Here is a 27,930-nt window from a genome sequence, read left to right on the forward strand (position 1 = left end):
CAAATTGCTCATATCAGTAAAGATGACTGCACTGGTAGGTTGAAAGGGTAAACATGGTGCTGCAGTTATTTCTCTTTCAGAGCACTCATGCAAGAAGATAACAGAGCTGGCTTATAATGGCATAGAATGTAAAGTATGACATCTACATGAAAGCAAAATATTGCAATTAATGTAACTAGTGCTAAGTGCTTATAAAAAGTAACCAATATCACAGAATCTGACACATGGTGACCTGGTATAGTTATCACGGAGTTTCTAACCTTATCATTTTGCTATAGCTTCAGTTTTATATAAGACTGCAAGAGCTAAATTCATCCTCATTGTAAATCAGTGTAACTGCTGTTGAATTACAGGAGGGGTATCTCTATTGTAGATAGAAATGCAATAAAAAGGCAATGCTTCAAAAGAAAGGTTTTCTCTGAAAAGTGTCACCTTTTATAGAATCACAACTGAGTCACTTGAAAAAAATGTTTCTCTCCAAGACAAAACTGCCTGGAAGCCACAGGTCAGAGACAATGTAAAAGGTCTTCTAAAATCTTTCCTTGTCATCAGCTGTCTTAAAACAGACACTTATTTCATTTTTTAGAAAATGTCAAATGAAATACGATAGCTTTTTGTTTATTAAAACATAATGCAAATTCTGTAAGTAGAGTAAACTATATTTTATTAAAACTAAGTGAATAGAAGGAGCAGAAAGAAAACTTGACCTTGTTTGTGTTATCTAGCGTCTGACTGGACAGAATAAAATATCATTTGCTTCCGCATGGCAACCATTGGCAGAATCCATACCCAGAGCTCTGCACTGACAGACATCTAGTTGAACCTGCCTGTGAGTATGCATATGCCTCAACGTCCCACGCGTTTTTGAAAATGGTGCTCACCAATCTGGTAGGCCTGTCTCCGCAGTGTTCTGGAAGCTCTGTGTCCCTTCTTCTTTAAAAACATCTGGCTTCCTGAGGGTAAAGGAAGCAGAAGGGGTATAATAAAGAGCCAGGGAAGAAGAGAGGCTCCTGGGGAGAAAGGAATGTTCTGTGCCCAGCCATGTCCCCCTTCGTGGCTCAGAATATTCAAAAACATCATGGGAAATGCTTCCTCTCTATAAGGCCAGCCAACAGGAGAGAAAGGGAGTGTGAGAGGACACATTTCTGTTATAGTTTGGACAAGCTTCTCACAAGGATGAAGAATAAAGTTATGGAAGCATTTAGGCCCAACTGGGCATGCCCATGAAGTGTAGTTCATCTTTTCTTGCAGACTACGGAGAAATTTCTTCATTCTTGACTTCCAGACAAAGCAAAATGAAGCGTGTTAAACACCCTGAGATTTTGGGAGGAGGACCACAGACAATGGGAAAATCTTTGGAGAAGGCCCCCATTAAAACATTTTGCTTACACATGCTTAAAATGGGAAATAGGGAAAGAAAATTTGGGCCAACCAGAAACCTGTGTTTTATTGTGGTATACTGAATTATAATGCTGGAAAATTTCTACCTTATTGCTCAGGAAATGGGTCTTAGAGCATATGAAATGTCACCTCATTGACTACAAGGGGAAAAGGGCTATATTTATTCTATTTTTCTATCTATCTTCATGGCCAATAAAGATGCTATTTCATTTACAAGAAGTTCTATACCCAGCTACCCTGTTTCAAGAGGCAGAATAAGAAAAAATCTCTAAAATTGAAAAAGTTACTGCTCTTAGGACCTTATTTAAAACAATTAAAGTTCTGCTTTGGATTCCTATTTCGTGAAGACAGTGTTCCCTTTGACATATACTTCTACCAAGTCAGTTTCACTGGGAAGAAATCATTTTCAGATAGAGTCCTTTGTAACAGAAAGATGAAATAACCCCAAATCTGTGTTTTTTATACTCTTTGAAAAGTACCTTTTATATTCTTTAGGAGTGAAGGACTTCACAATTTCCTCTAATTGTCTTAAAAAGTAATTTGACATGAAGATTTCTAAATGTCTCTTTTACAAAACTAAAATAAGATGTTCAAGATTAAAATGGACCCAAACATGAACAGTCATTATGCAAGGGCTCTTGAGCCCTTTCTTCTTTTCAGCTGACTGGAGAAGCAACCAAATCCCCCTCCCCCAAACCCAAGCCAGGCTCAGTTGATCCTGCAAAAGCACATGGCAGCTGCAGTCTATCAAAGATCTTTTCAAAGATCTTTTCTGGGCAAACACAGATCTTGTCTGAGTGAGGAATATGAGGGGAAGACTCACCCAATATGATTGCATTATGTTATACTGCTATGCATACACACCAAACAGGCTAACACCTTCTTTATCACCTTGTAAATCCATGTCTGGCTTCTCCCTGTAGATTATCATGGAAAAGGTCCATCAGATCAGACATTTACTAACACTGTTTGGAAGGCATGGAGAAATACTAAAACTATCTAGGTTATAAATTTAGATGTCAATATCTTTCTGACAGATTTCCTAGGATGGCCATTTTTTAAAATGGCTTCAGTTCATCATTTCTTCTATTCATTGCCAGAGGACAAAGTCAGTCTTCATTTCTTGGTATAGGGTCACTATATCTCAGGAAGTGACATACAAAAAACATCCAAATTTCCTAAGTGATCCTGGCTTCTGGTCTGGTTGTCAACATTAAGGACAGCAGTCTCAAAAATCAGTAACTTTTTCCGGCAAGCTGCTAAACTCTCAAGAATACTCCAGCTCCTTCTCCAAGAAGGCAGACTCGAACTACAGGTGTGAGAAAATGACACAGTGAATTACATGGATGCAAGCAAATTGAAAGGATCTTGTTGCCTTTTCCAAAGAATTTTAAATTCAATTTTTCACATATTAAGATAGCCAAAGCTCTGATTGCCATTCTGTCTTTACAGATCACCGTTGCTTTGTTCGTTAATTCTGTCAGAATTTGTGCTTCTACTACATGTTGTCCATCAGTATAAGATAAAAATTAATTTAATTCTCTTGAAAACTTTGTTTCATCTACTGGAGACAAGAAGTAAGATTTAAGAGATTATTTGAGACCAGGAGAAATCAATTTGATAATTTTGTCTGACTTGGTATTTAATGCAGGCCTGCGAACCTCCCAGAACTTGCTTCTGTTTGAACTACAGATATCATTCAAATTAATATCCAATCTTGACTTGAAAGGAGTATCTAGCAAAGCATTTGTAACAGTTTCCTAATGAGTAATTACTTTGACTGTTAAAATTATGTTTTATTTCCAGTCTGAATTTGACTACCTTTAATATCTAGCCATTGCTGCTTGGAAACTTATACCAAAGTTTATTCTGCCTGTAGCTCAGTAATAGTGGAATATAATCAAGTCATCCTGTTAACCATATCTTTGATGAACTAAACAGCTTGAGTTCTTACAATGTTGAAGTATATGGTCTGTCTTTCAATCACCTAAAAAACCTCTTAGTGATTCTGCTCTGAATTTTACACAATTTACTAATGTCTTCTTGTCTTGGGAATACCAGAACATGACATTGTATTTACCAGATTACTCACTATGATTCTCAGATCTTTTTCTAACTCACTACATCTCAGGATATAATCCTCCATGTAAATATTACATACATTCTTTAGTCCTATATAAATACCATTTTATACCTGGTGGTATTAAAAGTGTACTCTTTGTTAAAACCAGTTTTCTAAGCGATTCATATCACTGACTCATTGACCCATCTTCTTAAATATTTACCACTTCTTTGATCTTTCTATATCTACTAATTTTATTAAATTGGATATTTTCTTCTAGGTTATTGATAAAAAAAGTTGAATGCTAAAAAATTTCTAAAAGTGACTTGGGAATCCAAATCCCATTTTATATATGGACTAGATATTAAGGAGGTTGAAAGTCACTTAAGTGAATGATGTTTTGGCTCCTAGAGGACTAAGTCATCCTGTAAACAGAACTTACGTCTTTGAGTATTTTGTAGAATGTTAATACATGCCTCAAAAGTAGACTGGAGTAGTTTTTATTTTCCTCCAACAACTAGACTTAAAGATTTCCTCTGTTATCAAATGTAGGAGGACTTTAATAGCATTCTGTGCTCTTTGTTTACTTGCTGTTTGGTGCCATGTTTTATTACTGGGCTGTGATTCCTCAAATGCTAATTCAGGAAGAAATCCATACCTGTGTTGAGGACAGTTATGAGAATGACACACAGTTGCACTGGTAACCTCCACAGCTTGAAATTTTACCCTCTTGTGTGTAGTTTCCTACTGGTGTAGAAGATCCCCTGGGACATGGACTGCCCAATTTCAGAAGTTCTTTTATTTCTCACCTCTGGTTTGACTCAGATTTTTCTTTGTGCTTTCAGATCCCTATATGTGCATTAGTTGAGATAACTTGTCACATATGACAACATATCTGAAGTAAGATTTGCCCTACAGATCATCAAAGAGTTGTGACAGATACTAAACATTTATACTTGGAAAGGAGAAAATTCTTTTTGACAGGGCATGATGAAAGGGAAGACCTCTATATCTGAACTACCTTCAAACCATTACCCAGTGTTCCTGGACTCATTAGGCTATGATCAAACTTTATGACACCAACACTGAACAGATCTAGAACTGAAGCCTTTTTTATAAAAACTAACACTGTAGCATTTGAATTCCTGCCTTTCCTCTAACAGATCTTTTCTTGCAGTGGTTTGTTAAATGATATTTGTAATGTTTTTTACAATGCATTTGATTGTAGCTAAGTTGGACATTAAACTGGCGCAAGGAGGATGCTAAGATTCTGTGGCTGAATTCTGCCTATAGCTCATATGACGAAATATGTAAAACCGATATTGCATAAGAGTTTAGAGTTAGAGCAGTTTCCCCTTTATTCCCCCTCCACTCCAAATGGTCCACTGGATTTATAATATTGACAATTACACGCAACTCACACAACTATGAAAGATTTAAACCTCTATTTGGATGGCAAACATAAAATTCAAGCAAACTAAATCCCTGAATGAATCAGGTCTTAGAATCCCTTCTGAAATATGAAGGAACTCTAACAAAGTCTTTATTTTAGGGATATCATAAAGTAATGTTGTCACAACAGCAAGCGTGATTTTTAATGGGTTTACTTGTCACTTGGGAGCTTTATGTCAAACTGTGTCATAAAAGAGAGGCATATAAATGAGAAAATAATCACTTCTAATGTGAAAAAAATCTCATATGCTGATTTATCACACAATGTAAAAGGAAGTTAGAATGCTGCTTGAATTTATAACTACTCTGATCAATATTTAAAGCAATTGAGCAGATAATGTGAATTTTCTAAAGTGTCTCTYGAAATTGAGAAGAGTTTCTTTCTCTCTCCATTGTGAAACCACAGGATCATAAATAAAAATATAGCTGTAAGCAGCTAATGTCATACATGTGTGTCTGAGAAAAATGATAAGGGAAATAGAACAATAGGGAAAAGAAATCACAGAAGGGGTAAAGGCACTCATGTAAACAAAAGGTAAAAAACAGAGAAGGAAACTGAATTCATCACATACGTGATCAAAATTCATTAGCAAGCTTAATAGAAGAGTCTCCCATAGAAGGAAAATAGCCAAAATGAAAGATGGTTTTCTAAAACAAGGGCCCACTTTTATAGCACATTTTGCTAGGGCTAAACTTTACAGCTTTAATAAACAATGAATACAAAGAACAACACAAATGAAATCAGCAGACATAAAGATATCCTGATAATTACGTTAATAGAGTTCTACAACTCAGAACAGAGATGTACCTATTTATTTTAAACAATGGTTTCCAAAGAACCAAATAATTCTATAGAATATAAGCAAAGGGAATGAAATTAGAAGCCTTTTTTCTTGGTCTTGCTATACAAGTCAAAAGTCACAGTGGTATACCAGTTTCAATTGGCCAATTGAAAAATTGCAATTTTTTAGCAAGAAGTGATTCTGTGATTCAGACAAAGACACGAGACACAACAGCAAGAACAAAAGCAGAAGAGTTCTTCCTTTTCAGGTTTTGTATTGTTTTCTTGTGTTTGGAGTTATGCTCCAGGAATATCTTCCCTTTCTACCTCAGAGATGTGCGCTTTTCAAACAGTTTGTTTTTTATGCACTAAAAACACAAATAGAGAAAATCTTGGCTTTTAGCCAGCTATAAATTTAGCTATATGGAATTTTCCAGGTTTGTTCTTTTCTTCTGTTGCTTACTTCTAGGATTTTAACAACAGATTTTATCTACATGTTTTGGACTTGCTATTTTTATTTTTGAATATTGAGTCCTATATACAAGTTATGAGAATGGAAATAAATAATGACAATCTCACAAATTGTTAAAAGGCTTTGAAGCAGCTGCCACTGTGTACCTGCTTCACCTGGGCAAGCTATTTTCTTATACAAAGACTGCTGCATGATTCATTTACTGAAATGAAAAATAGGAGTACTTACCTGTAACTTTGTCTTTGCAAATACTACTATAAAACAATTTCACACTTCAGTTTTAGCTCCTTATATGTGACTGATAGAATTTCCATGCTTTTTAAAAAACTTGATGCATGACAGCAGTAGTAATACTCTACTATGCTCCCTATTGACTACTCTCTCAAACTCCAGTCAATTCTTAGGTTGTAGAGGAAGTGACACTCTCAGTAAATGTAATAACAATTTACTAGAAGTAAAATGTATAAACAAAAAATAAGAAAAAAATAGAAAAAAGAAATAAGAATACAGTCTCCAAAATGTGAAATATTGGGGAGGGAAAAATACTTCACAGTGAGGTCTTCAAATAAACAATCACAAGCTTTTAATTTTCCCTTCTAAAAAGTATCCTTTGCTAATATTTCTACTACAGGCATGGGTATTGCAGGCATATAAAATTGCCCCTTTTTCGCTATCTGTATACATATTACATATACAAACAAAACTGCACATATACATAAGCACACACAAAGATGCATAATCTATGGTTTAACTCAGGCAAACCATTTAACAGACACTGAAGGTTTGCTTACTTTTTCTATAAACATGTTAACTAAAACTTCAAAACTGCACTCTACCTAAGGTCTCTCTGGTAAGAGTCTTGCATGTGGTCAAATGCCATGGTACTTCATCAAAGCAGTCATTTTAGTCAGAAGGATATGTACTGAAATATCCATAAGGGCAACATACTCTCACTAACTATTACATAATGGAATAATATCATACTTTCCATCAAATTAATTTACCTACTCAGATTTTCCCTTTAATCAATACAGAAATGCAGATTTCTTTGGTTGTAAATACGTAGGTTGGGTACGTGAGTGTGAGAAGAATGGCAGAAGACCTGTTAAGATAGAATCCTTGTATCAGGTGCTGAGGATTCTCAGTGACAGTACCAAATTATTCTTTTAAAACTTACTGCAAAATACAAAATCACTCTAGAATTGGAGGCTCATTAATTCTATTTTACAAGCTAAAGTAAGTACCTCCACAAAAATAACTTCTCAAGTATGAAAAAGTTTAAAAAAGATCTCCTATAACCTTTGCTAAGATAATACTATCTCAAGACAATCTCTCATAACTGAAAGCAAAGCTGCAAACACTTGTCTACCTTTGACTGATAAACATATTTGCAGTCTGTTTTTCAGACAGCATCCAACAAGTGAAAAAGGATGCTGCAAGACATATTTGTGCCAGAAAAGTAAAAGAATTCACTTGGACCTGATTATATCTCACTAAAACTGTTTACTATTTATTTCTGAAAGCTTTTGAGATTTATTATCTGCACAGACACACTATGCTCATGAATCTCTATGCTTTCAGGAGCTAGGAGGTTATAGAAAACTTCCTGAGGCAGTGGAGTAAATAGCTATAGTTTTGCATGATGATCTGAAGTTAAACTCTCTATCTGAGGGTGCTGACTTTACAACAAATTTGAGACTATACCTGTTTGGTTAGGACAAGGCTATAAAGAACAGGCAAGCTTTATATTTTTACTTTGCCAGATGGACAACCAGAAAGATGTTCAGGGAAACCATCTTTTCCACTGGATTAATTCATTGTTAATGTACTTCTTCTTGGTGCTTTGATGACAGTACCAACAACTTTTAGTAATGTAGGTGTCAAAAAGTTCCACCTCCAATACTCTGTTGGGAAAAAAAAAAACTGTCTACCCTTTTTTTATCTTGAGACGACTCAGAGGAACTGATTATGATTAACAACCTTTTTCTGTCTGTTCTCTTTCCTTCCCAGATATGTAAACGCAGAACCTGATGTCTGGCTACAGTAGCTTTCTTTAAGAACTCCGCTACTTGTGCTTTAAAGTCCTTGAAGGACCTTACAATGTAAAAGACATGCTAGAGATCCACAGCACTTAGGTACCATTCCTGGAAAGAACAATTTCATGCATTTAGACTCCATTTGCATGAAATCTCCATCTGAAACTGGAAGCATTCATGGACAGGAGGGTTTTTGAAGTCTATTGCTATTTGGAACAGCAATGGAGTTCTGCTAGACTAAAGAAGCAAAAAGGATTCCTGGATGCAATGAGAGCATGCAGAAGGGTTTGCTTCCCCTAAGATCACAAGAACCACTGTGGTTGCTGTGTGCCACATTCCATATATGAATACAGCTGCATTTCCTGCAGCCATAATTCAAGTTGTTTCAGATCCTGTAAAACCATGCACTGATTGGCCCACTCATATCTCTTCTGCCAAGCTAGCAATGTTTTTGCATTGGATCCTGCATTAGGGAAGAATGGTTTTGAAATGTGGTGATGAGCTGTTCCTAGCACTAACCCTGTCCTCCTGCTTGGGAATTCTGTCATGAACCCTAGAGACTCCAAGTTAGTGACAATATGTATTGGTGTATATTGTGCTGTAACTACTGTTTAAGACCACTCCATGCCAGCCTAAAACAAACCACATAAAGAGAAGAGCTGCTTTCTAAAATAAAAAAGATGAGGTCCTTATTGAAAAATGTATCTCTCTGCATTCCCATGCATCTTTACCTGTTACAGAGATAACTATGCTCCTACTGCACAAAAGAGTCATTATGGCTCCCTGTGTGACCATTCCTTCATAACACTGTGTGCCCAAGCACTCTAACTTTGACTACTGAGAAGGACATGGGATAAACACTTTGATTCCTATAATCTCATCATGCAGATGTGGTGGCTTTTTTGGTCAGGATCACTGTGATTTTCTGTGTATCTTTCCCATATGGAGGAATGTTTGGGAGCATTCTCAGATGTGATAGTGACGGAGTTAAAAAGTTTGGAAAATATTTTGACATCAACATTGATAAAGAGTTCCAAGAGTTCCAAGTCTACCTCTGACAAATAAGTCTTGTGAGACTACTTTAATTATGATCTAACAACATCTATATCCTTCAAAAATCTGTGGGGTTTAATATGTGCAAACAGACACTTTTGGCACTGAACTTTCTTACTTTCTTAAGGCTATCAATCAATGTGAAATGTGGGTGCTGAAACTGAATCTTTTCCTTTTTTTCCTTTATGGTCTGGCCTTCCTTTTATCTAGCCACAAGGAATACCCTACTTCTCAGATAGGTGGAGGTGAACTTGAAGAACTCCTTGAAGTCTGTCAGTTGGTCTGATACCCAAAACGAGAAACAAGAAAGCCAGTTCAAAGACTTTGGGGCTCAATAAATTGAGGAGAAAGGTAATGCTGAGAAACTCAAACCACTGATGATGGGAATTGTACAGTCTTGCAAATGACAAAAGACTAAACACTTCCATCATTTATTCTAGAGGATCTCAACAGGAGATGTGGCTTTACTAGCAGTGGGAAACAAGGAGCAATCACTCTCAGATGAACAGAAAGACTGATTACAGGGTACTGCTTTGTGGCAATCAAAACAGAGACCATTAAAGGAAAAAAAAAAGTGATTTTTTAAAATACTTTGACATATTTCTGGAAATGGTCAGCAATATCCAGCAATGGGGCCTTCCCCAAAAGACAGTAACTTGGAATCTGACAAAAATTTATACTCTATATTAATTTTAATATGGAAAATAAACTCTAAGGGAAACTCTCCTTCTCCCTTTATTGGATCAAAAAAAGTATTGTTCCTGTAGAAATGTCTCCTCAGAGGAGGGTTCTTACAGGTATTAAATACTGTGCTTGTGATGACATGGCAGCAATATAATTCAATTAGCAGTAGTTTCAATAAACAGAAGGCATAACAAGATAAACACCAGTCAATAAAAACAGTCTTATCAAATGATTCCTCTTAATATTAGATTAGACTTATTTAATTCTCTAAGGAAAAAGGTAAAACTTTTCTCCACAATGTGCTCTGTCACAACACTGTGGCACTTGCAGCGAGTGACAGTTTCTCTGGTATTTTGTTCCACAGATGCCATTAAGTGCACTGCATGAACACGAAGGGACATCTTTACTAACATGTGGTACTTACTTATCTCCCACAATTCCCAAGTTGATTGTTGGATAGCCGTGTTCTTGGATTGTAGCTAGGAGAGTTGAACGGTTACTGTCTCGAATCTTTCCTGGTAAGAGGTCATCTTCAGGATTCAGTAGCTGTAAAAGCAGACATATTATCAGTCAGTCTCTTCAGAGTACTGTGTCTTTACACAAGTGAAAATTTTATTCTTCAGACTGGATATGACATTCTTAGACACCTATCAAGGAGTATGTGTGTAAAGTGATTTTGTGAATTTAAATTAATAAGACATGTAATGTGTTTATGAAGTCCAACACTCCATGCTGCTCAGCTTGCTTCTGTTGATTCATGTATGCAAAACCTTATTTCTTCCTGTCRGTACCAGACTTTTAATCTCAACTGGTATAAATCAAAATATGTGCTTCCAAGTTATTGCTTCTACTTAAATAGTTTTACAGGAACATCAGCGATGTTACCAACCAGATATAAAGGCATTAAAGAAATTTTGAAGTTTGTCATCTACTTGCTAATAAAGATGTATTTTAAATACAACAATCTGCATTGGACTAATAGACAAAAGTTAAAGCTTGTTTTTTCTATCAATTACTGTTTTGGATGAAAAACTTCCTCTCAATATAGTACCATGGCAGTTGCCTTAAATGTACCTTACATTTTTGAAGTTAAGTTACAAAACATGCTTATCTAAACATATAATTTATATATATTAGGATTTCTTTTATAGGACATAGGAGCACAACACAAATACTAACAAGTGGTAAAGAATAATAATAATAAGGTATCAATCAAAATTACCATGATAATATTAGGTAGTAAGGTAAGAATGATCAAGACTGGAGCATGGCTAAATTTTGAGTAGCATCTCTATTACTGTGAAGAGTTCCACAGGATGTTTAAGAAACTCACTGTGCAGGATCTTGATTTAACAAACAAGACAAAAAAGAGTACCGACATCAGTACAGAGCCCTTGAATAACAGGCAAGAACCTTCATTCATACGGAAGATACTACTCAGCAAATCATCATCCATATTCCTTGTAGCTCTCTGGATTTCTTCTTCAGTTAGTGGTGTATTTCCTGCAGAACAGACCCTGTCTGTTTTATGAGACCTGACAAGATTCTGTCCCAACAAGGCTCACTTCAGCCACCCACAGCACCTGGTAGTCACAGAGGGGTTATCTCACCTTCACTGGGGTTGTGGAAGTTTTAAAGACACCAGCTGATAGTGCCAGACAGAAATGGCTTGGACAAACATGAACAGAATTTTATTTTTATGACTGTTTTAAATAAGAGGTTTTAAAATTAAACATATCAAAGGTTTTCAATGGGATAGAATACAATTATGGTTATATGTTTGTGTTTGTTCTTCAAAAAGTTTGTCTCAAAGAATAGTGATAATGTCAGCCTGGGGAAATGGCATATTTAACATATCACAGGTATCCCAACAATAAGAATTATTTTCTATTGACTAAAGACGAGAAAGTATCATCTCAATTAAAGACCTAACATATATTTTATAGCAGTTGGTCCAAATGGTTTAAATCTTATACAAGTGTACTGGCTGCAGGCAGCTAAAATAGGTTTTAAAATTTCTCTTTGGTATGACCCTAACCTCTTTTAATTCACATTCCTAATTTTGAAACTGAGTATTGTTGAAACTGAGCTGCAAAGGATCTCAAAATAAAAGACAACCGTCAGACATGGATGCTGCCTAATATTTTTTGGAGCATACAACAGAAAACATAACACGAAGATTTGGATTTTACAACACATTGGGACCATGTACATAGAAGCAGTGTGCCCCCCAAAACATATTTTGGTAGCAACCAGTCACATACGGAGCTTATTCCAAAGAGATGTTTCTACTAAACAGACAAATTCCTCTCAAGCTTTTATTTAGAGAGCAGGGATTTTTTATGTGTAATCATGTACACTATTTCCCTGATTCTTAAGTCATGTGTCATTTCCTTTTAATTTTATGGCACTGTTGTTATAATGCATGAAATTTATGCAGGAAGAGTTTTGCCAGTATTATCAGTAGGTCCAGATTTCACTCAGTGTGCTTTCCACAAATCCTTTTTATGGAATCATAGAAGAAATGTCCAGATAAGTATTTTTTTCAAACACTCCTGAAGGTAATCAATATAAGCCGATCAAACGGGGGATTAAAGAAAAGAGAGCCTTCCCCTACAATTCTTGGGGAACAACAGTATCAGCCCAAATTTTTTAAGATGTAAAATTAGTAAATTAAGCTAATCTGGAACTTGCTTTTTCTGATATTGTTAAGACTAGAGGAATAGGATGCTGGTCTGGAGTTCCAGCAATAGGAGATTGTCCAGATTTCAACATGTGCTACCAATAACTTCCACCCAATGTTAAGATTGTATTCTCTGTAAAAGATTTAGTTCTTGGTCAATTATCTTAAACTTCCTAATTAGGGTTTATAGTATCAAAATACAAGATGCTTCTCTTCATAAAGGCATGATCAGGTCTGATATCTCAAGAGAAGTTCTGTTGGCACTGATCACTAGTTGCATAGAAGACTCCAGCAAAGCACACAGTATTACAGCACAGCATTTGCCAGTATAACCTCCCAATCGCTGCATAGCTACAGAGGACTGCTGTTCAAATGGAATTACTCTTCCAGTAACGACTGGCAGGTAAATCACAACTCTGACTCCCCCACAGGTCCCACCTTATGCTGGCAGGGAGAAAACAGCTGGCACAAGGTTGGATACATTATCAAAATTTTGGCAAATAAAATGTGTGAAATGTGAGAGAGCAAGGATCTATGACCCTGTGAAGGAGTAAACGCAACAACTTGATTATGAGCTGATCACTCACAAAAATACCTCATGTCATCATGAGCTCATCAATAACTGGCCAATCTACCTGGAAACAGGGTTAAAGTCACTGTCCAAAACACTATTCCCGTCCTGCAGAAGATACAGTAATTCACACCTTGATTCTAAAGATATTTTTCTTACCTCATTCCCTGTTGACATGACTGCAACCACTGGAAACTTGTTAACTTCTACTTCTGTTACTCCAACAGTTGCTAAGAGACCAATCTCAGATGGACCCATGTGGGTTCCTTTAGCCAGCACACATTCGCCTCTTTTAATGTCATGTCCTATAGGTCTGATAACCATAGCACAGAAAAAAAGGAAAGAAAAACAGAATGAGATTGAAAGTACCTTTCCTTGATTGGCCTGGCTCAAGGTGAGGAATATCTGAGGAGGTTCATTAGTCAGATTGTCAAAACGTCAGTACTATTTATGGTCAATGACTATAAAAATCACTGGTCTTTCTATTCCTTAAAGGTATATTTAACTGTTTATAAAGTAGGCTATTTACAGACCTGATATCTTGGCCTGGCCGAGCCTGCACCAGGATTCGAACCTCTAGTTCTTCAGTGCCCTATAAAAACAAGAGCAGCAGGTAAGGTCAGCTGGGTTATTCAAACAAGATTAATCAGCTTTTATTTCTCAGAAGTCTACACAGTTCACATTACTCATTACACTGTGACCTTATGGTTCAAGCATCAGCACTGTTCTCCTGATTTGCGCATCAAGACTGTAATACGATGTGTGCTAAGACTGAAGAAAGGTGTAAGAAATATTTCTTTGATGAGGTCACAAGGGAAGGACCAGGATTGAATAAATAGTTTTACCTTCCTTTTTTATGACTCCTGTGTTTATGTATCTTTCCTGTACCATGTCCTGTGTTTGTATGTTGATTTGGTATACCAAAAGGATTTTCCCCCTTCCTCTCAGCCAATCTGATCTGCTTGAACAATTTCAATGACGGCAATTTGAAAAGAGCATTAGTCTGACAGAGAATATGTCACCACAACCATGGAAAGGTAGTAAGAAGATATACACTCCGTTTTAACATTTTCATGTAGATTCCTGTAGTGGGAACTCCCATTTGAGAGGTTTGTACATATCAGAAGGAGGTTTATTCACCATGTTTATTTACTGTGAATGGGAGGCAGTGGCCTGAAAAGTCTGATGCCTACTTTAATATTTAATTTGTGATCACTTCTTCAGAATTTCAATGGTGATTTGCTCAATACCAATAAATGGCACGTGATCTATATCATAAATAGTGAATTTATAAGCCCTGCAAATGGGTTGATGATAAATACCCTCAGCTTTGAGATAGTGGCAGCCTCTCAGTAGCGCTAGACCTACACTTGCTTAGAGTGGTGCAGATTTTGGTTTTATATTATCATGTAGTATTTCATACTTTAAGTACCTCAAAGTTATAAATTAGACATTAATATTATAAAACAAACAAGGCCAGTCATTGTCATTTGGAATACTATTTTTGTAGGAAAGAAAGTGTTGGATAAGACACAAGGATTTGTTGTCTCTTTTCTTAAAGGTGATATGGAACTTCATTCTCTCAGTTCAAACCAAGTGCCTCTGCGCTTTAAGCTAAAGACCCCAAAGTTGAAGTGAACCAGTGTGCTGTATGCTTTACAAATTGTGAAAGGGGATAAAATTAAATTGTTGAAAACCAGGAAATGAAGAATGAAAACAGCATCAACTCTGAAAAAAACGTAACTTCTTAGTTTACCATAATATTTCCAAGATATGCTGTCAACACAGATACTGTTTCTTGCCTATCTGCTTCTCTTGTTTTACAGAGGAGACTATTTTTGGTCGCTAGTGTCCAAAATGGCTGCGCTGCTACCCAGGATGTCCTTTTATGCCCCTTATCCCCATCTGAAGCTGTAAAGGACACTTCAGGCTTGCGAAGAAAATCTGAGGTAATAATTAGTCTAAGAATTATTTTACTTTTTATGGCTCTCTGGGGAGGGTAGGCCAGTCATGAAGATTTGAATTTTCCATATCCTTGATAACATTTAAAGATAGCTAGGAAGTTTCTAGGGAAGCAGGAGGAGTCCCAGTGATGCTTTTAAGTAATAGAAAAAGTCATTATACTTAGGGTCCCCTGGATAAGGGGAAACAGGAAAAAAAAAAAGGCTTTTGAGGAATTTAATAATGTCAGCTTTGGAAAGTACTGCAGAAAGTGTGACTGTGGACAACAGGACAATGTACAGAGATTGTTATTTATGGAATTGGTGGATATCCCAGAATGCTTTAGGAATATGAGATGATTCAAGGTGGCTAGAAGCTGGGCTTACAGGGAGATACAGCATTATTCTGACAACATCTTCCATTTGGTGTGTGTTGGAAAGCATTCTTGCTTTGTATTGATATATTTTGAACTATAGTGGAGTGGTTTACTCTGATGGTTATCAGTCAGCATTCGTATTGATATACTGATGCTCGGTCTTGATGTAGGATCTAACTTTTGTTCTGATTGATCACATTGGTTTCCTTTAGCCTATAAGTTGACATAAAAACTCACAATAAAAAGGGTGCAGAAGTGTTCTTGCAAGGATCAGTTTCGCAATGGCTGTGCATCGGCAAGCTGATGACAATTATTCTCCCTGCTGAATAGATGTAATTCCTTTCAGACCTGTGACTTCTGGAGTCATTTGAAGAATCCCTGCTATGATATTCAAGTACTGCTGCCACAGCTAGAGGTCAAGGAGCTCCTTTTAAAAGGTACTCTCTGTACTTTCAGAAGAACATATTTCAGATGTTAGAGATTCCATTTCAGTTAAATCCCAATCCTGGAGAAGTTCTTAACACAAAAACATTCTTGAAACATGTGGCCAATCAGGCATGAAAAAGGGGAAGAAAATAACATGCTAACTAGACTATACTAACTATACTTTGGAGGGATGGCATGGAAGGCAGACAGAGGCTAAGAAATTCAGAGTTTAAGCACACAGCAAAATAATCTGTTCTCAGATGCAGAGGAGAACACACACATCAAAAGTGGAATCCAGAAAGACAGTCACCCAGAGAAGCAGTAGGAAATAATAGATTATGATGTATGTTCCTCTGTGGTGTGATAATTGTGTCATGATGAAGTAGGCAATGGCCACAGAAAAACTGTTCAGGATAATGGAATGATTAGCAAGCAGTGAAGGTAATGGTTCTTTTTTAAAGTCTTCAAATCAAGACAGGAAGATATAATTTATCCATACATATCAGTAACCTCAAAGAAGGACTGACTCAGGAAATTCTATGTTAGGAAGAAGGCCAGACTAGATAGTTTGCTGACTTAATTGTATTTTAAAATCTATGCATTTACAGTAATGAGGTATGAGAAAGGAACATGAGAACATGCCTCCATTTTTGTTGTCTTCATCAGGTTTGAATGTTAGAATCCATCTGTTTATACCCCAGCTGCCTTCGCAATGCTAGCATGCAGCTGTGCTGACATGGAACAGCTTGAAAAGCAGCAGAGATTGATACGAACAAAGAACCACACACATGCTTCATTCCAAGACTGAATGGAAGTTGTGTTAATAAGAGAGACATCTTCTTGCCTTAAAGACTGCCAGATGATGACAAACATGACAACGGTGCCCTGAAATCACAGCTGGTAAGTGAACGTAATGATTCAGAAGGAATTCTCTGAACACGAGCAAAGAGAGAACAATGCTTAGAAAGTCTAGGATGGTCTGTACGGGATAAAGCTGTCTACAGGCAGCTCCTGTGCTTCATCAAAAAACACATTTTGTTTTGTTAAGACAAGGTATGTACACAGTTAGTACTACATGTACTACATATATTTTTCCGTAGTATTCCCCAGCATCTGTAAGGTAGAGCGCTAATATGACTTACAGGTATGCTGGAAAAACTGTTCAAATTAAACAGAGTTAAGACTGTACTCTGGGGGAATATGCACCTTATCTATTTCCTGGTTTTCAGAGATCTTAAATTCAGTAATATTCTCATTCTAAAGGAGCGCAAAGGTCTATTGGACAAAGTTAGTCATGACTTAAAAAATTTTTGGGGGCACCCACTTCCCTTGTTACACAATAAAATCCCTGATTCTAAACATATACATTTATGACAAGATATCTGTACAAGATACATTCTCCCAAATCCTCCAAATGCACAAAGTGCAGAGCCAGTCTTTGTAACAACAGTGTGTCACATTCAGTCACTCAACTGCTATGGCAACAGGTTGTTTTGAAATCCCCTTGCTTTGAGAGAGCCCTGGTATTGCTGCACAGATGTACTATACTTTTCCAGGCACATCCTTTTGGAATGCGCTGTTCTAGAATTACAAACACAAAGGATTTTTCCAATATTATTTCCCAGAGGTGTAGTGGACAAACTGAAACAAAACCTAAAAATGGAAAGATCACGTTTAGGAGCAACAGAGTCAGTTTGACCATAGGCCACACACAATTAATCAAAGTAGTAGCAAAATTATATTCTTCAGAAGGCTTTAATTTAGGCTGAAATGAGACCAACTCAGATTATATAGAACCATCTTCACAGCGTAGTTCAAAATAATCCAAGTCATCCTACGGATTTTGCCGCACTTAAAGCAGTTCGCATTCCTACAGAAAATCATACTCAGCTTTAACTACATTAGCAATAATGCTGCACTGTAATATTTCAAACTATCATTCTGGAATCAATTTGTATTTTAAGAAAATCTGTTCCCTTCTTACTTGGTGAATTTGGGAGAACTTTAAAGGTCCTCAGCTTGCTGAGTTTTAGGACCATCCTCAATAAGCATAAAGAGGAAATTGCTCTGCTATTAAATGTGAACTCAGCAGAAAAGAAGCAAATAAAATGTCTGATTGTCACTACTCCATATTTTAAAATGTGAATACAGTAGGCTCTCAAATTGGATTCTAGTCACAGACCTGGAGGAAGCATTCCCCTTTCACTCCATCATGCTCCCAGATAGTTTGGTGCAGGCATTCAACAACTGAGATGAAAAAAATCAAGGTCAGGACAGGAAGTGGTACAGTTATCTCAGCCTGAGAAGTGGGTAGTATTGTCACTAGGAGCAGATGTGAAAATCCTCAGACTTCTGAGATTAACATTTCCGTAGGAAAATATCTTTCATATTTATAGGATAGCACCATGAGACACATACTACTGCACACAAAAGCACAATGAGTTTAAACTTGTGACTCACATCATCGGATTCCCTGATGAGTTCTGTATCTTCCACTTGCACCACTGCATCAGCACCACATGGGATTGGAGCACCGGTTGTAACTCGCATTACCTGACCAGGCATCACAGTCTGAGTTGGCTGAAAAATAAAGAAACAAACAAAAATTAATTTACTTTTAAAAAGAAAAATCTCAGATCATTTGAACATTGCAGAAGTAATTTGAAAGATTAAGATTCTTCTGTGTGCCATGACTCTTGATGTACTGCTAGTGATATTGACAGGCATAATTAGGCTGTAACTAGGTGTAATTAAGCTCAGGCAATTGCTTGTTGGGTCACATATTAGGTTGCTTAATATTTTTCCCCCTAGGTAGATTCATATTACAAGAATAGCTTTCAGAAGGAGCAATACAGTGATACTCTGCTTGGATCAGAAAAAGAACTGTCATGAAACACTTAGATGGAGACTCTGGAGAAGCTTACATGAGCTAAAATCTAGTGCTGCATCTCTGTACATAAATATTTTTCATGTAGCATATTCTGGTCCCCAAGGTTGAACTTTGTTTTGGTTTGGCTGGGTTTCTGTTCTGTTTTGTTTTACTAGCACTACACTACATATTAAAAAACAGAAGCTTGTAAGTAAAGTAACATAACTAGCTGCTTCATTTTTAAGTAGATTTCCTCGTACTGTGAGACAGCTCAACAGCATAAACCAAGGTTCACATAGAATAGCTATCTTTGTGATGATCTGTTATAGCAAAGCCTAAAATTTATAATGCTCTACAATCATGTAAAGTCACAGCACATTACAGAGTTTCAGCAGACACAGTACAAAGCACAGAAAAACATCAGAACATGATAAAACAAATGACATGATTTTATTAAAATTTCACACCAGTCAACATATTATAATATACATTTTCAAAACCCAGAGTAAAATTGTAAATTGATCATAACCATTTGATAAATAACTAACTAAAAGAAAAACCTTTCTAATAAAATGCAGCTAAAAGAGGCTGGTATAATGCTTGGGATTTCATTGCTGGAACATGAGTGCTTGCTCTGTGCAGCACTTAAGTAAGTCCGACGTGTTTGGGGTTTACTGTTGCTAGTGCACATGTGCTACACACAGTCTACACGGCTGTCTGTGATCAGTCCAGCATATCCTGGACATGCCACATATATAACTCATCTGCAGATCAACGCTATACTGCATATGCAGCATTTGAATAGGGCCAGGACTTCTCATACTATGGTCAGCATATATTTAATAGCAACCAACAGACTTGGAAGAAATACTGCCCAAGAACTGTTAAGATCGTATGTCCATGCACAGTGGTCAGTTGCTCCATTACTTTTGGCAGGAGGCTGTCAGACATCTGTAAATTCTACACAGGTGGCCAGAGTTCCAACTGTGCAAAGCTACCTTTGTTTTGTCCTTTCTTCTGTTGCATTTCTGTACTGCAGTAACCTCTGAAATGTGAAGATTCCTTTGGAACGTGTGTATTTCAAAAGTTGATGGACTTTGCTCACTGGGACAAAGGCACTAGGAGAGGCTGGGAATGGTTTGTACCTCGTTTACCACAGTATCACAGTGACCAATGTATTCAAAGAGACAGCTGAGCCTGGAGTTGATTTAATCTTGGCCCTTTTCTAAGGGTAAAAGAAATCTAACATCCTTTGAGAAGAACATACATAAAATGCTAAAAGAAACTAAAAAAAAGATCACACTTGCCATATGTCATGGTTAACGTGCTTTCAAGGTAAGACTTGTGTTATCCTAAACTAGGTATCTAGCACAGATCAGATAAAAATCATGTTTTAGAAGTATCTATTTCTAACCACAGGCTGTGCAAGGAGCCTCGGACAAATAGCTGAGATGCAGCCATTTATACTGAAGATGCTTAAAAGGTAAGTGAAAATAATCTGGTCCAGTGTGTTATTTCGTGTTGCCTGATTTTTATGAAAATATTATGAGAGCTCTTTTGCATGTTGTTGTAGACAAGTATCCATTACAAATAAACAATATTGTTTTGATTTTACTAAAGTATTGATGTCCTTTAGCAGCAAGTTTTAGAGGATAGATGTATGGTATTAACAATTTCCCCATTTAGAATGCGGGTTTTTTTGGTCTCAGGGACCACAAAGAATACAACATGTCTAGGACTCTGCCAGAAATCAGTGCCTATGGTGATAACATGTGCTGTAAATATCTGTGCTTTTGGAACTTATTACTAGATGTTAGTTAATTTTTTGAGGTGTAATGATGTAAAGCATTTAAACAAATTTATGATATAATAACTTTTGTTTTTAGAATCAGTTGTTTTGTTTATATATTTAATTTCCTTTTTGTCCTGTGATAAACTGATCAGATCAACTTTCTGAACAAAAGATAACTATCAGATTTGTGTGTAAATCTGCATGACTGCTTTCTTCTAGGCTAGAGACTATGAAGATAAAGAAATGATTGCTTCTCAGAAAGCATACTAATGTACAACAATTTCATAGAAACTCTTTTAAAGGTCTTTAAGATCTCCCACGTACCTGGAATAGGGCAGTCCTGGGTTCTACCCTTTGCCTTCATCACTGATGATCTATTTTATGTTAGTCATTCAGTAAAAAACAGAAATAATCCATGGAGCGCATCCCCCATCTCAGGAATTCTCTCTTTCACCCATGCACTCGGCTACAGGATTATGGTTTGCAATGACACATGCAAGCTCCTTTCTGTAAAATGGCCCAAGGCATCAGAAGGGTGAAAAATGACTGTATTCACCCTATTTTACAGCTGGTTAGTCACAATGCCTCTTATAAACCTCTCTAAATTTTCTATGAAATTCTAAGCCCCAGCTTTGCAAGTTCATATGAAGAAAACCACTGCTCCAGATGAGACAGTTTTTGACAGTCAGAGTTGATGGCCCTTGACTAGTGCTCTTAGATGTGCCCTAACCTCTCCAAAGCAGGGTAGTGTCTGAAAGTTTTCTTCAATACAGAATAAAAAGTGGCTGTTAACACAAAAATAACCATCTGGAAACAGAAATCAGAAAACAATATATAATTTACAAATTGATACAGAAATGTCCGACTTGGTTATATGGACTTTCTGTAATTCTCAGTACTATTTTCTTCCTCTCTTAGCAGTAGCTACATAAGCTCCTTTTTCCCTACAGGATAAGCCAAATCTAAACCTGTCTTCAACTCCCTGCTGTGAATCATTCAGTTAATTGGTCTGTAATGTGAAAAGCAGTATGTTGCTGCTGAGAGTGACTGAAGGTTGAAATGAGACTGAGGAGACCTCCATGGCTATAAATCATTTCTTGGGAAGAAGATGAACATGAAGATGCGTTGGCCTAAGAAAGAACCTTTGATCAATTATTCAGAGGTCGACAGTCTCATTTTTCATACTTGCCACTGGTATTTCCAGAAGTATAAAGCTAATTCTTCTCTTTCTGTCCCCCCAATTTTTGCTCCTTGTCAGAGAGGTTTCCCATTCCCATTATTCTGTAGATACATTTGTGAGCTCTTGAGTTTTGTAGCAGAGAAGTGACCTCCCATTTGCACTTCTATTATTTCTACAAACCTGCTGAATTGATCAGGACAGTGAAGCCCTTCAGACCTGCGGGCCACCATCAGGATTCTGGACTAATGTTTGAAAATATAGACAAAAAGGCTAAAAAATTCAAGGCATATGAAAACATTGCTGAATTCATTAGTTTAAATTTTTTAAGTATTGAAGATAATTTAACATATTTTGGATATTAGATTCATTAATCCGAGTTCACATGAACATCAGTATTGAGAAGATATCTATGCCACCAAAGTGTAATTCATGATGATGGATGGGAGTTACAGCAAAAATTATTTAATGGTTCTCAGTATCTACTCTGATTAGCCAAATCAAATGTCCATCATAGTTTTAGAGGCAGTTCAACTTCATTTAAAAAAAAATGGAACAATACTGCTACTGGTAGTACTTCTAAAACCTAAATCAACTTTTGAAATGCATCTGTTTTACTTGAGGCTTTCATGTTTAGCAGTCAAAATGGCCACACTATACAATCCTTGTTAAAATAGATCAATTCTTTCTTTTGCCTGCCGCTTATTCCATTTGTGCATGATTTTGCATACAACAGGTTTTGGACAGAATTACAAACTGGGGTTTGAAATAGCTGGAGAAACATTCTGGATTAACTCATGCTCTCCTGAACAGGAGGTAGCAGGTATAATTAAGTTGCTAGTATATTAAATTGACAAAGAATAAAACAAAGTGGTTGGAGGTAACTGATTTTTCTGTCATGCCAGTATTAGTACAGGAATTTTATCAAATGTACTCTTGAGTTTCACAGCAAATCAGAAACAGTGTCTATTCATGCATATTTATACAGCACAAGCAGGTCATGGATGCGTGCTGCCTGACTTACTCTTAAACTCAATCCACGTATCTGGCAGGGTGCACAAACATGCTTGTGATTTAATCAACAGAAAAAGAGCAATACTAAGCAGGAAAAGGCAGCTCAAAATTCTCTGCAAACTAGGCTGCTGTCAGGCTTTCTCAAGACTTCTAATCATTATCTATCTTTAAAGATTTACAAAATTCTCACGCTTTGGTTTGCAGGTATCAGTGTGAAATATCCAAGCAGTTTGTGAAAACAGTTGCTGGGCTGATGTCCCTTTTAAAATCTGTCAGCAAGAACTGTTTAATTCTTGTTTTTCTCCTTATGAATTGTAATACCATTGGAAACCTTGTGTCCTCTAACACTGTGCTAGGGCAGAACACTACTGTATGTACACCTATAGGACATAGCAGCACAATGCTCTGAAGCATTTTGGGATTTCCTTGTTAGTTCCTTATGTAACCACACTACCTCACTTTTTGCAATCATGTCCCAAGGCACATAGAAGGAGGCTAGATACAGCCGTGTCCTCCTTCAAGCCACCTCCAAGAATAATAGAGTTTTGGAGCACTAGCAAGGCTTGTAAAAATCAAAAGCAATTTCTTACAACAGAAAAATACATTTAAAAAGCAAAAAGAAAAGAGATTGTGCTCACCTGCTCACCAGCCTGGGATTCCCCTATGATAAATCGATCCCCTGGGCCATCAGCAGCTGTAAGATAGACAGTACAAATGGTAAAGACAATAAAAAGGCTGAACCAAAATAAATGATGTAATAAGAAATTAAGAACAAGAAAACCAGAGAATGAGCTAGGATTCAGGTCTTCAGTGTCAGCATGATAAAGATTACAGAATTTTTGAAAACATTTCTAAGGTTTTTTAAAGTTATGTTTAATATTTTGAAAATTACATGTAAGAAGTTGATGATGGAGTTCATTATTATTCTGAAGTAATACTGCCTGTTTACTAAGACTGTACTTTTGATTTCCTTTACCTTGTAGGAATCAAATTGCAAGAGACCATTCTCCTGTTCCCAAAGCCCTTTTCAGCCAGCATTCTACTCAAAGCTCCCCAGCTCATCTCAGCATTATATTACGTGTATTTTTCTGGCTACATCTGCACTCCCTTGCTGCTGTTACTAGGCATTTTAGTGTGCTTGTCTCTCATACACATAGATGATGGACAGCTGCAGTCAACCCCATCTTGCAGGTGTGGAATTTTATTTTTATAGCAAGTCCACAAGGAGCCTATTGGTCTACTTCCATTGCCTGGGCTTGCAGACAGTCCATTCCGTGGAAAGTTGCCTTCCATTGTTTCAGCTGCCAGTGACAAAAGACAATTTAATGTCCCTAAAAGGAAGTTGGCTATCATGCCCCAAGTTTCAACACGGTGTTACGATGATTCAACTTCTACCAAAATGACATCACTACTAGCATAATGTTCATTCTTATATATTGCTTTTCCTCCATAGATATCTGCAGTAAATATCATCAGTCCTACTCTACAAATGGAAAAAATGATGAACTGGGAAGCAACTTGCTCAAAATCATGCAGCATCTAGTGGCAAAACAGAGGATGGATTCAGGTCTCCTGGAAAACTGCTCACTGCTCTCTCCTTAAAGCCACATTACTCATTTAGATACAGCAACTGAAATATTTTTAAAGTATAAATGAGTTTTTCTTTTGAAATGCCTTCACAAGAATACAGTCTCACATGCGTTTTCGAAAACTGTCTCATACAATCATAAAATAATTCACAAATAGGAAACTGGGTCTGCGACAGTTCAATAAAGTAATAGACATGTAGGAAATTCTTGCTTAAATTAACAACAGAGAAATAGAAGAAGAAACTGTCATTCCGAAACAGGTATTCTCATGTTATTCTCCTGAATTCCTTGTGTTTCTATGAAATTCCTTTGCAACCCAGGTGCATGTCTACGAGCACATTTGGATGTGCATTTGCACACACACACATGCATCCATTTAAAAGATCTGAATTAAACTTTATCGTCTTCCCTCAAGACAGCTGAGTTCTACATAACAGTGACTTCAGCAATGATCTGAATCGAATCTGAAACAATATATTCACAATTGGATCCAAAATACAAGTACTTCTGGCTGATGGAACGTGACAGTGAACTAATAATATGCTATAAAGTGGTTTTACAGACACTGTACTGCAGGTCTACAAAGTGTGTTTACCTCTGACAGCGTAGCCATCTTTTACTGATGCTGGAAATGGTGGTAGGTTATCTTTTGCATATACATCTTGAGCAAGGACTCGGCCCATTCCATCTATAAAGGGAAAAAGAGAAAAGACCATGTTCCATGTCAGTAAAGCTAGTGAAAGGGAGAAAAATGACAGCAGTGCGATCTGACAGATGAAATACGTCATGTACGCATACATCTTATGAATAGATCACTCAGGTTTTTGATTTCTGTCAAAACCAGTACATAAACGAAACAAAGACTGGAGTCTGAAAGTACAGATGAAAGATCTGATCAGTAAGTTTGTGTTTCTGGTAACAGAGAAATCGCTGACAGCAGAATTGAATGCCAAGTATCCAAACTCGGAGGTAATAGCTCTGACACAGAATCAGACAGAACAAATATTTCCATATCCTGAAACCTCTCAGAAATACATGGACACTTTTTTTGTATTTTTAAACTTTTTAAAAAAGGTTTTGCTTTTTAAGAAGTTTGTAAAGTAACATTCAGAAAGTGAATCCTGTGTAAAAACATGAAAGTTGATGGACTGAGCCCAGAGCACTCAACATAAACAGCGAGGATGGACATGACTCCACAAATTAACACAGAAGTTTTGCAATAGGTTAGCTTTGCCTAAATGCTGACAAAGTTCTGTTCAGCGGAGGGCTAGCGAACATAAGTGTCAGTATTATTTATGTAAATTTATACTGTGATAATTCTAAATATTTTTAATAGCTGTTTCAAACGTATTCTTTCCCTTCATTTAGCAACTGTAACTGATGAACTGTAATTTCGCTCTGCTTCTCTGTAGAGAGTGACCTGAGTAACTTCATCCTCAGCCTAGTGTGTGCTACTGGCCCGCTTTTATGGTGCCAGCAAGAGCTTTCTTTTCTCTTCTTATGATGTGGAGCAAAGTGGAAATTATGTATCTTATCCATCCATGTAGTGGGAGTGTGAGGAAGAGGATTTATTACATACCAGACTAGGAAAGGGCACTAGGAAAGGGCATACGGGCCAGAACTACTGAGATCAGCTTGATTCCAGTATGTCTAAGGAGAAAATGGGAAGTTCATCGGAAAAGAGATGTCACCACTTTAAAGATGTGTTGTGGCACAGGAAAGTGATATTCAGTGGAAGATATGAAGGAATGAAAGTATGCATGGGTAATAATGTTAGGAGAATTTGTGTGGATATGTATTTTATAGATTATGAACTTTCAGACATGCCAAAAAAGACAGATATACATAAGGTGTGTTTCTTGTTTTACAGATAGGCAGGAAAATATATGTGATTCTGGATATACCGTGAAGGCAGAAGACTTAGCTGTGCACACTAAAGGTGTATTTGTTAAAAACAGCACCTGGATGATTTGAAAATGTTCAGCTCCACTTAAGTGGCACCCTAAAGGAAATTATACTTTACTTATTAACACAATATAATTTAGCTAGTAATTAATTATAATAACTATAACATCAATGAGCTCGCATCCAAATGTATCAGATTTTAACTTGGAGCAAACATTTATGCTGCATTTTGTCATAAGTTTTACCATGAAAATGCTGATAAAATCTTTTTAAAGTAACTAGAAACGCATCTTTGTGATGTCTATTAACACTTTCATGTGATAAGACAAGAGAGAAGTTATTGGAAAGCTCACTGAAAGCTTGAACGCTTGCACTGGAAAAAGGAATGGAGACACTGACATTTTAATTATAGCACAGAAAAGCCAGCTTTCAAAGGGATGGCAAGAACACCCTCAGTTCATAGACACACCGAATCTCATACAAAAGTGATGCTTCTAATTTTAGCAGGCATGTTGTGTCTTCATTTTAGTTCTTGTCTGCATGCAAAATCACACCAATTAGAGCAAAGTTGAACAGTATGTTCCTGGCATTCTGCCATGCAATATTTCAAGTGAACAAATGGCCAGCCAGTAGCTGGAATGAATTTCATTATGGGGAAAAAAAAAGTAAGAGATTTATTTGCTGAAGCCTTAGGCATTTAAAGTGAAGCAAGTCAGCAATTAAAGGACAATCTGAAATACTTCATTACTCTCTTTTTTTGGAACAATTATTTTAAAAATATACCATTTAACCATTTTGATTAACTGTAATTCAAAAAAGATGTTCTTCAATACTTTAACGTCATCAAACTACTCCTTCCCATGCCTATAGCTTTCTGATTCTAACATAAAAGGAAAAATTGCATGAAACTCACTTTTCAAATGTGTGTATTACCTTTTCTAGAGCTCAACTGGTGAAACTGGTATAGTTCTGTGAAGAATTTTGACCTCTCAGGGTATTGGTATGGGGATGAAGTAGTGAGACAGAAATTGTACTAGAGGTCAAGGATCTGCTTCCTTTTCATAAATATTGTCCTGCTAGCACTTCAATGTGGTATGAAAAAGCAATGCTATCAAAATGATCAGCTAGTTCAAAATTAATGAAGAGCAGAGAAACATGCCCAGGTTCTGCAGAAGTTACAGGGCTCTTGGACCAGATCAGAAAAACTGCCCACTTCTGAGGCTTAAGTCCACAAAGTGTGGATTGTCTTTGCTTTGTACTTTCAGTATCAGTTAAACTTCTGTCTCTTCTTAGCTTTGGTAGAATAATCACTAACATGCAATCCAATAACCTAACCTTATAAACCCACTGAGCAATGTTCAGGTAACTGCATCCAGCTGGTATAAAAGGCTAACTGGGGTCTTCCTACCAGCTATTGATAATGACAGATGGGAAATATGCCTGAGATCCTTCTGCGCTATGGTACTTGTGAAAGAAGTTTTAGGACCGTCCAGTTTTTTAATACAGAAGAGGCTAAATAATCTATACAGGCACTGAGCAATACACTTACCAATATGAAAGTCATGTTTCAAAAGATAATTTCATTCATCCCTCCCCTAAAGTTATGAGATAATAGATTTGAGAGACTACAGCATGCCTTGATTTAA

The 27,930-nt window shown here is 36.8% G+C and overlaps 1 protein-coding gene across 1 annotated transcript in view; it reads right to left on the reverse strand.

The window, feature by feature from the left end:
* The window catches only part of GPHN (gephyrin), a gene marked incomplete at its 5' end in the record, with an annotated part of 45,520 nt that extends 20,453 nt beyond the window's left edge, over positions 1-25,067 (reverse strand). The window contains 6 exons of the mRNA XM_026084598.1: positions 10,366-10,487; positions 13,355-13,508; positions 13,729-13,787; positions 18,399-18,518; positions 23,429-23,484; positions 24,975-25,067. Coding sequence (XP_025940383.1) covers positions 10,366-10,487; positions 13,355-13,508; positions 13,729-13,787; positions 18,399-18,518; positions 23,429-23,484; positions 24,975-25,067 — 604 coding nt within the window. The remainder of the gene's footprint in view (positions 1-10,365; positions 10,488-13,354; positions 13,509-13,728; positions 13,788-18,398; positions 18,519-23,428; positions 23,485-24,974) is intronic.
* Positions 25,068-27,930: the final 2,863 nt, after the last annotated feature.

Source organism: Apteryx rowi, unplaced genomic scaffold, assembly GCF_003343035.1.
Source record: "Apteryx rowi isolate R43461 unplaced genomic scaffold, aptRow1 scaffold_647, whole genome shotgun sequence".
NCBI lineage: Eukaryota > Metazoa > Chordata > Aves > Apterygiformes > Apterygidae > Apteryx > Apteryx rowi.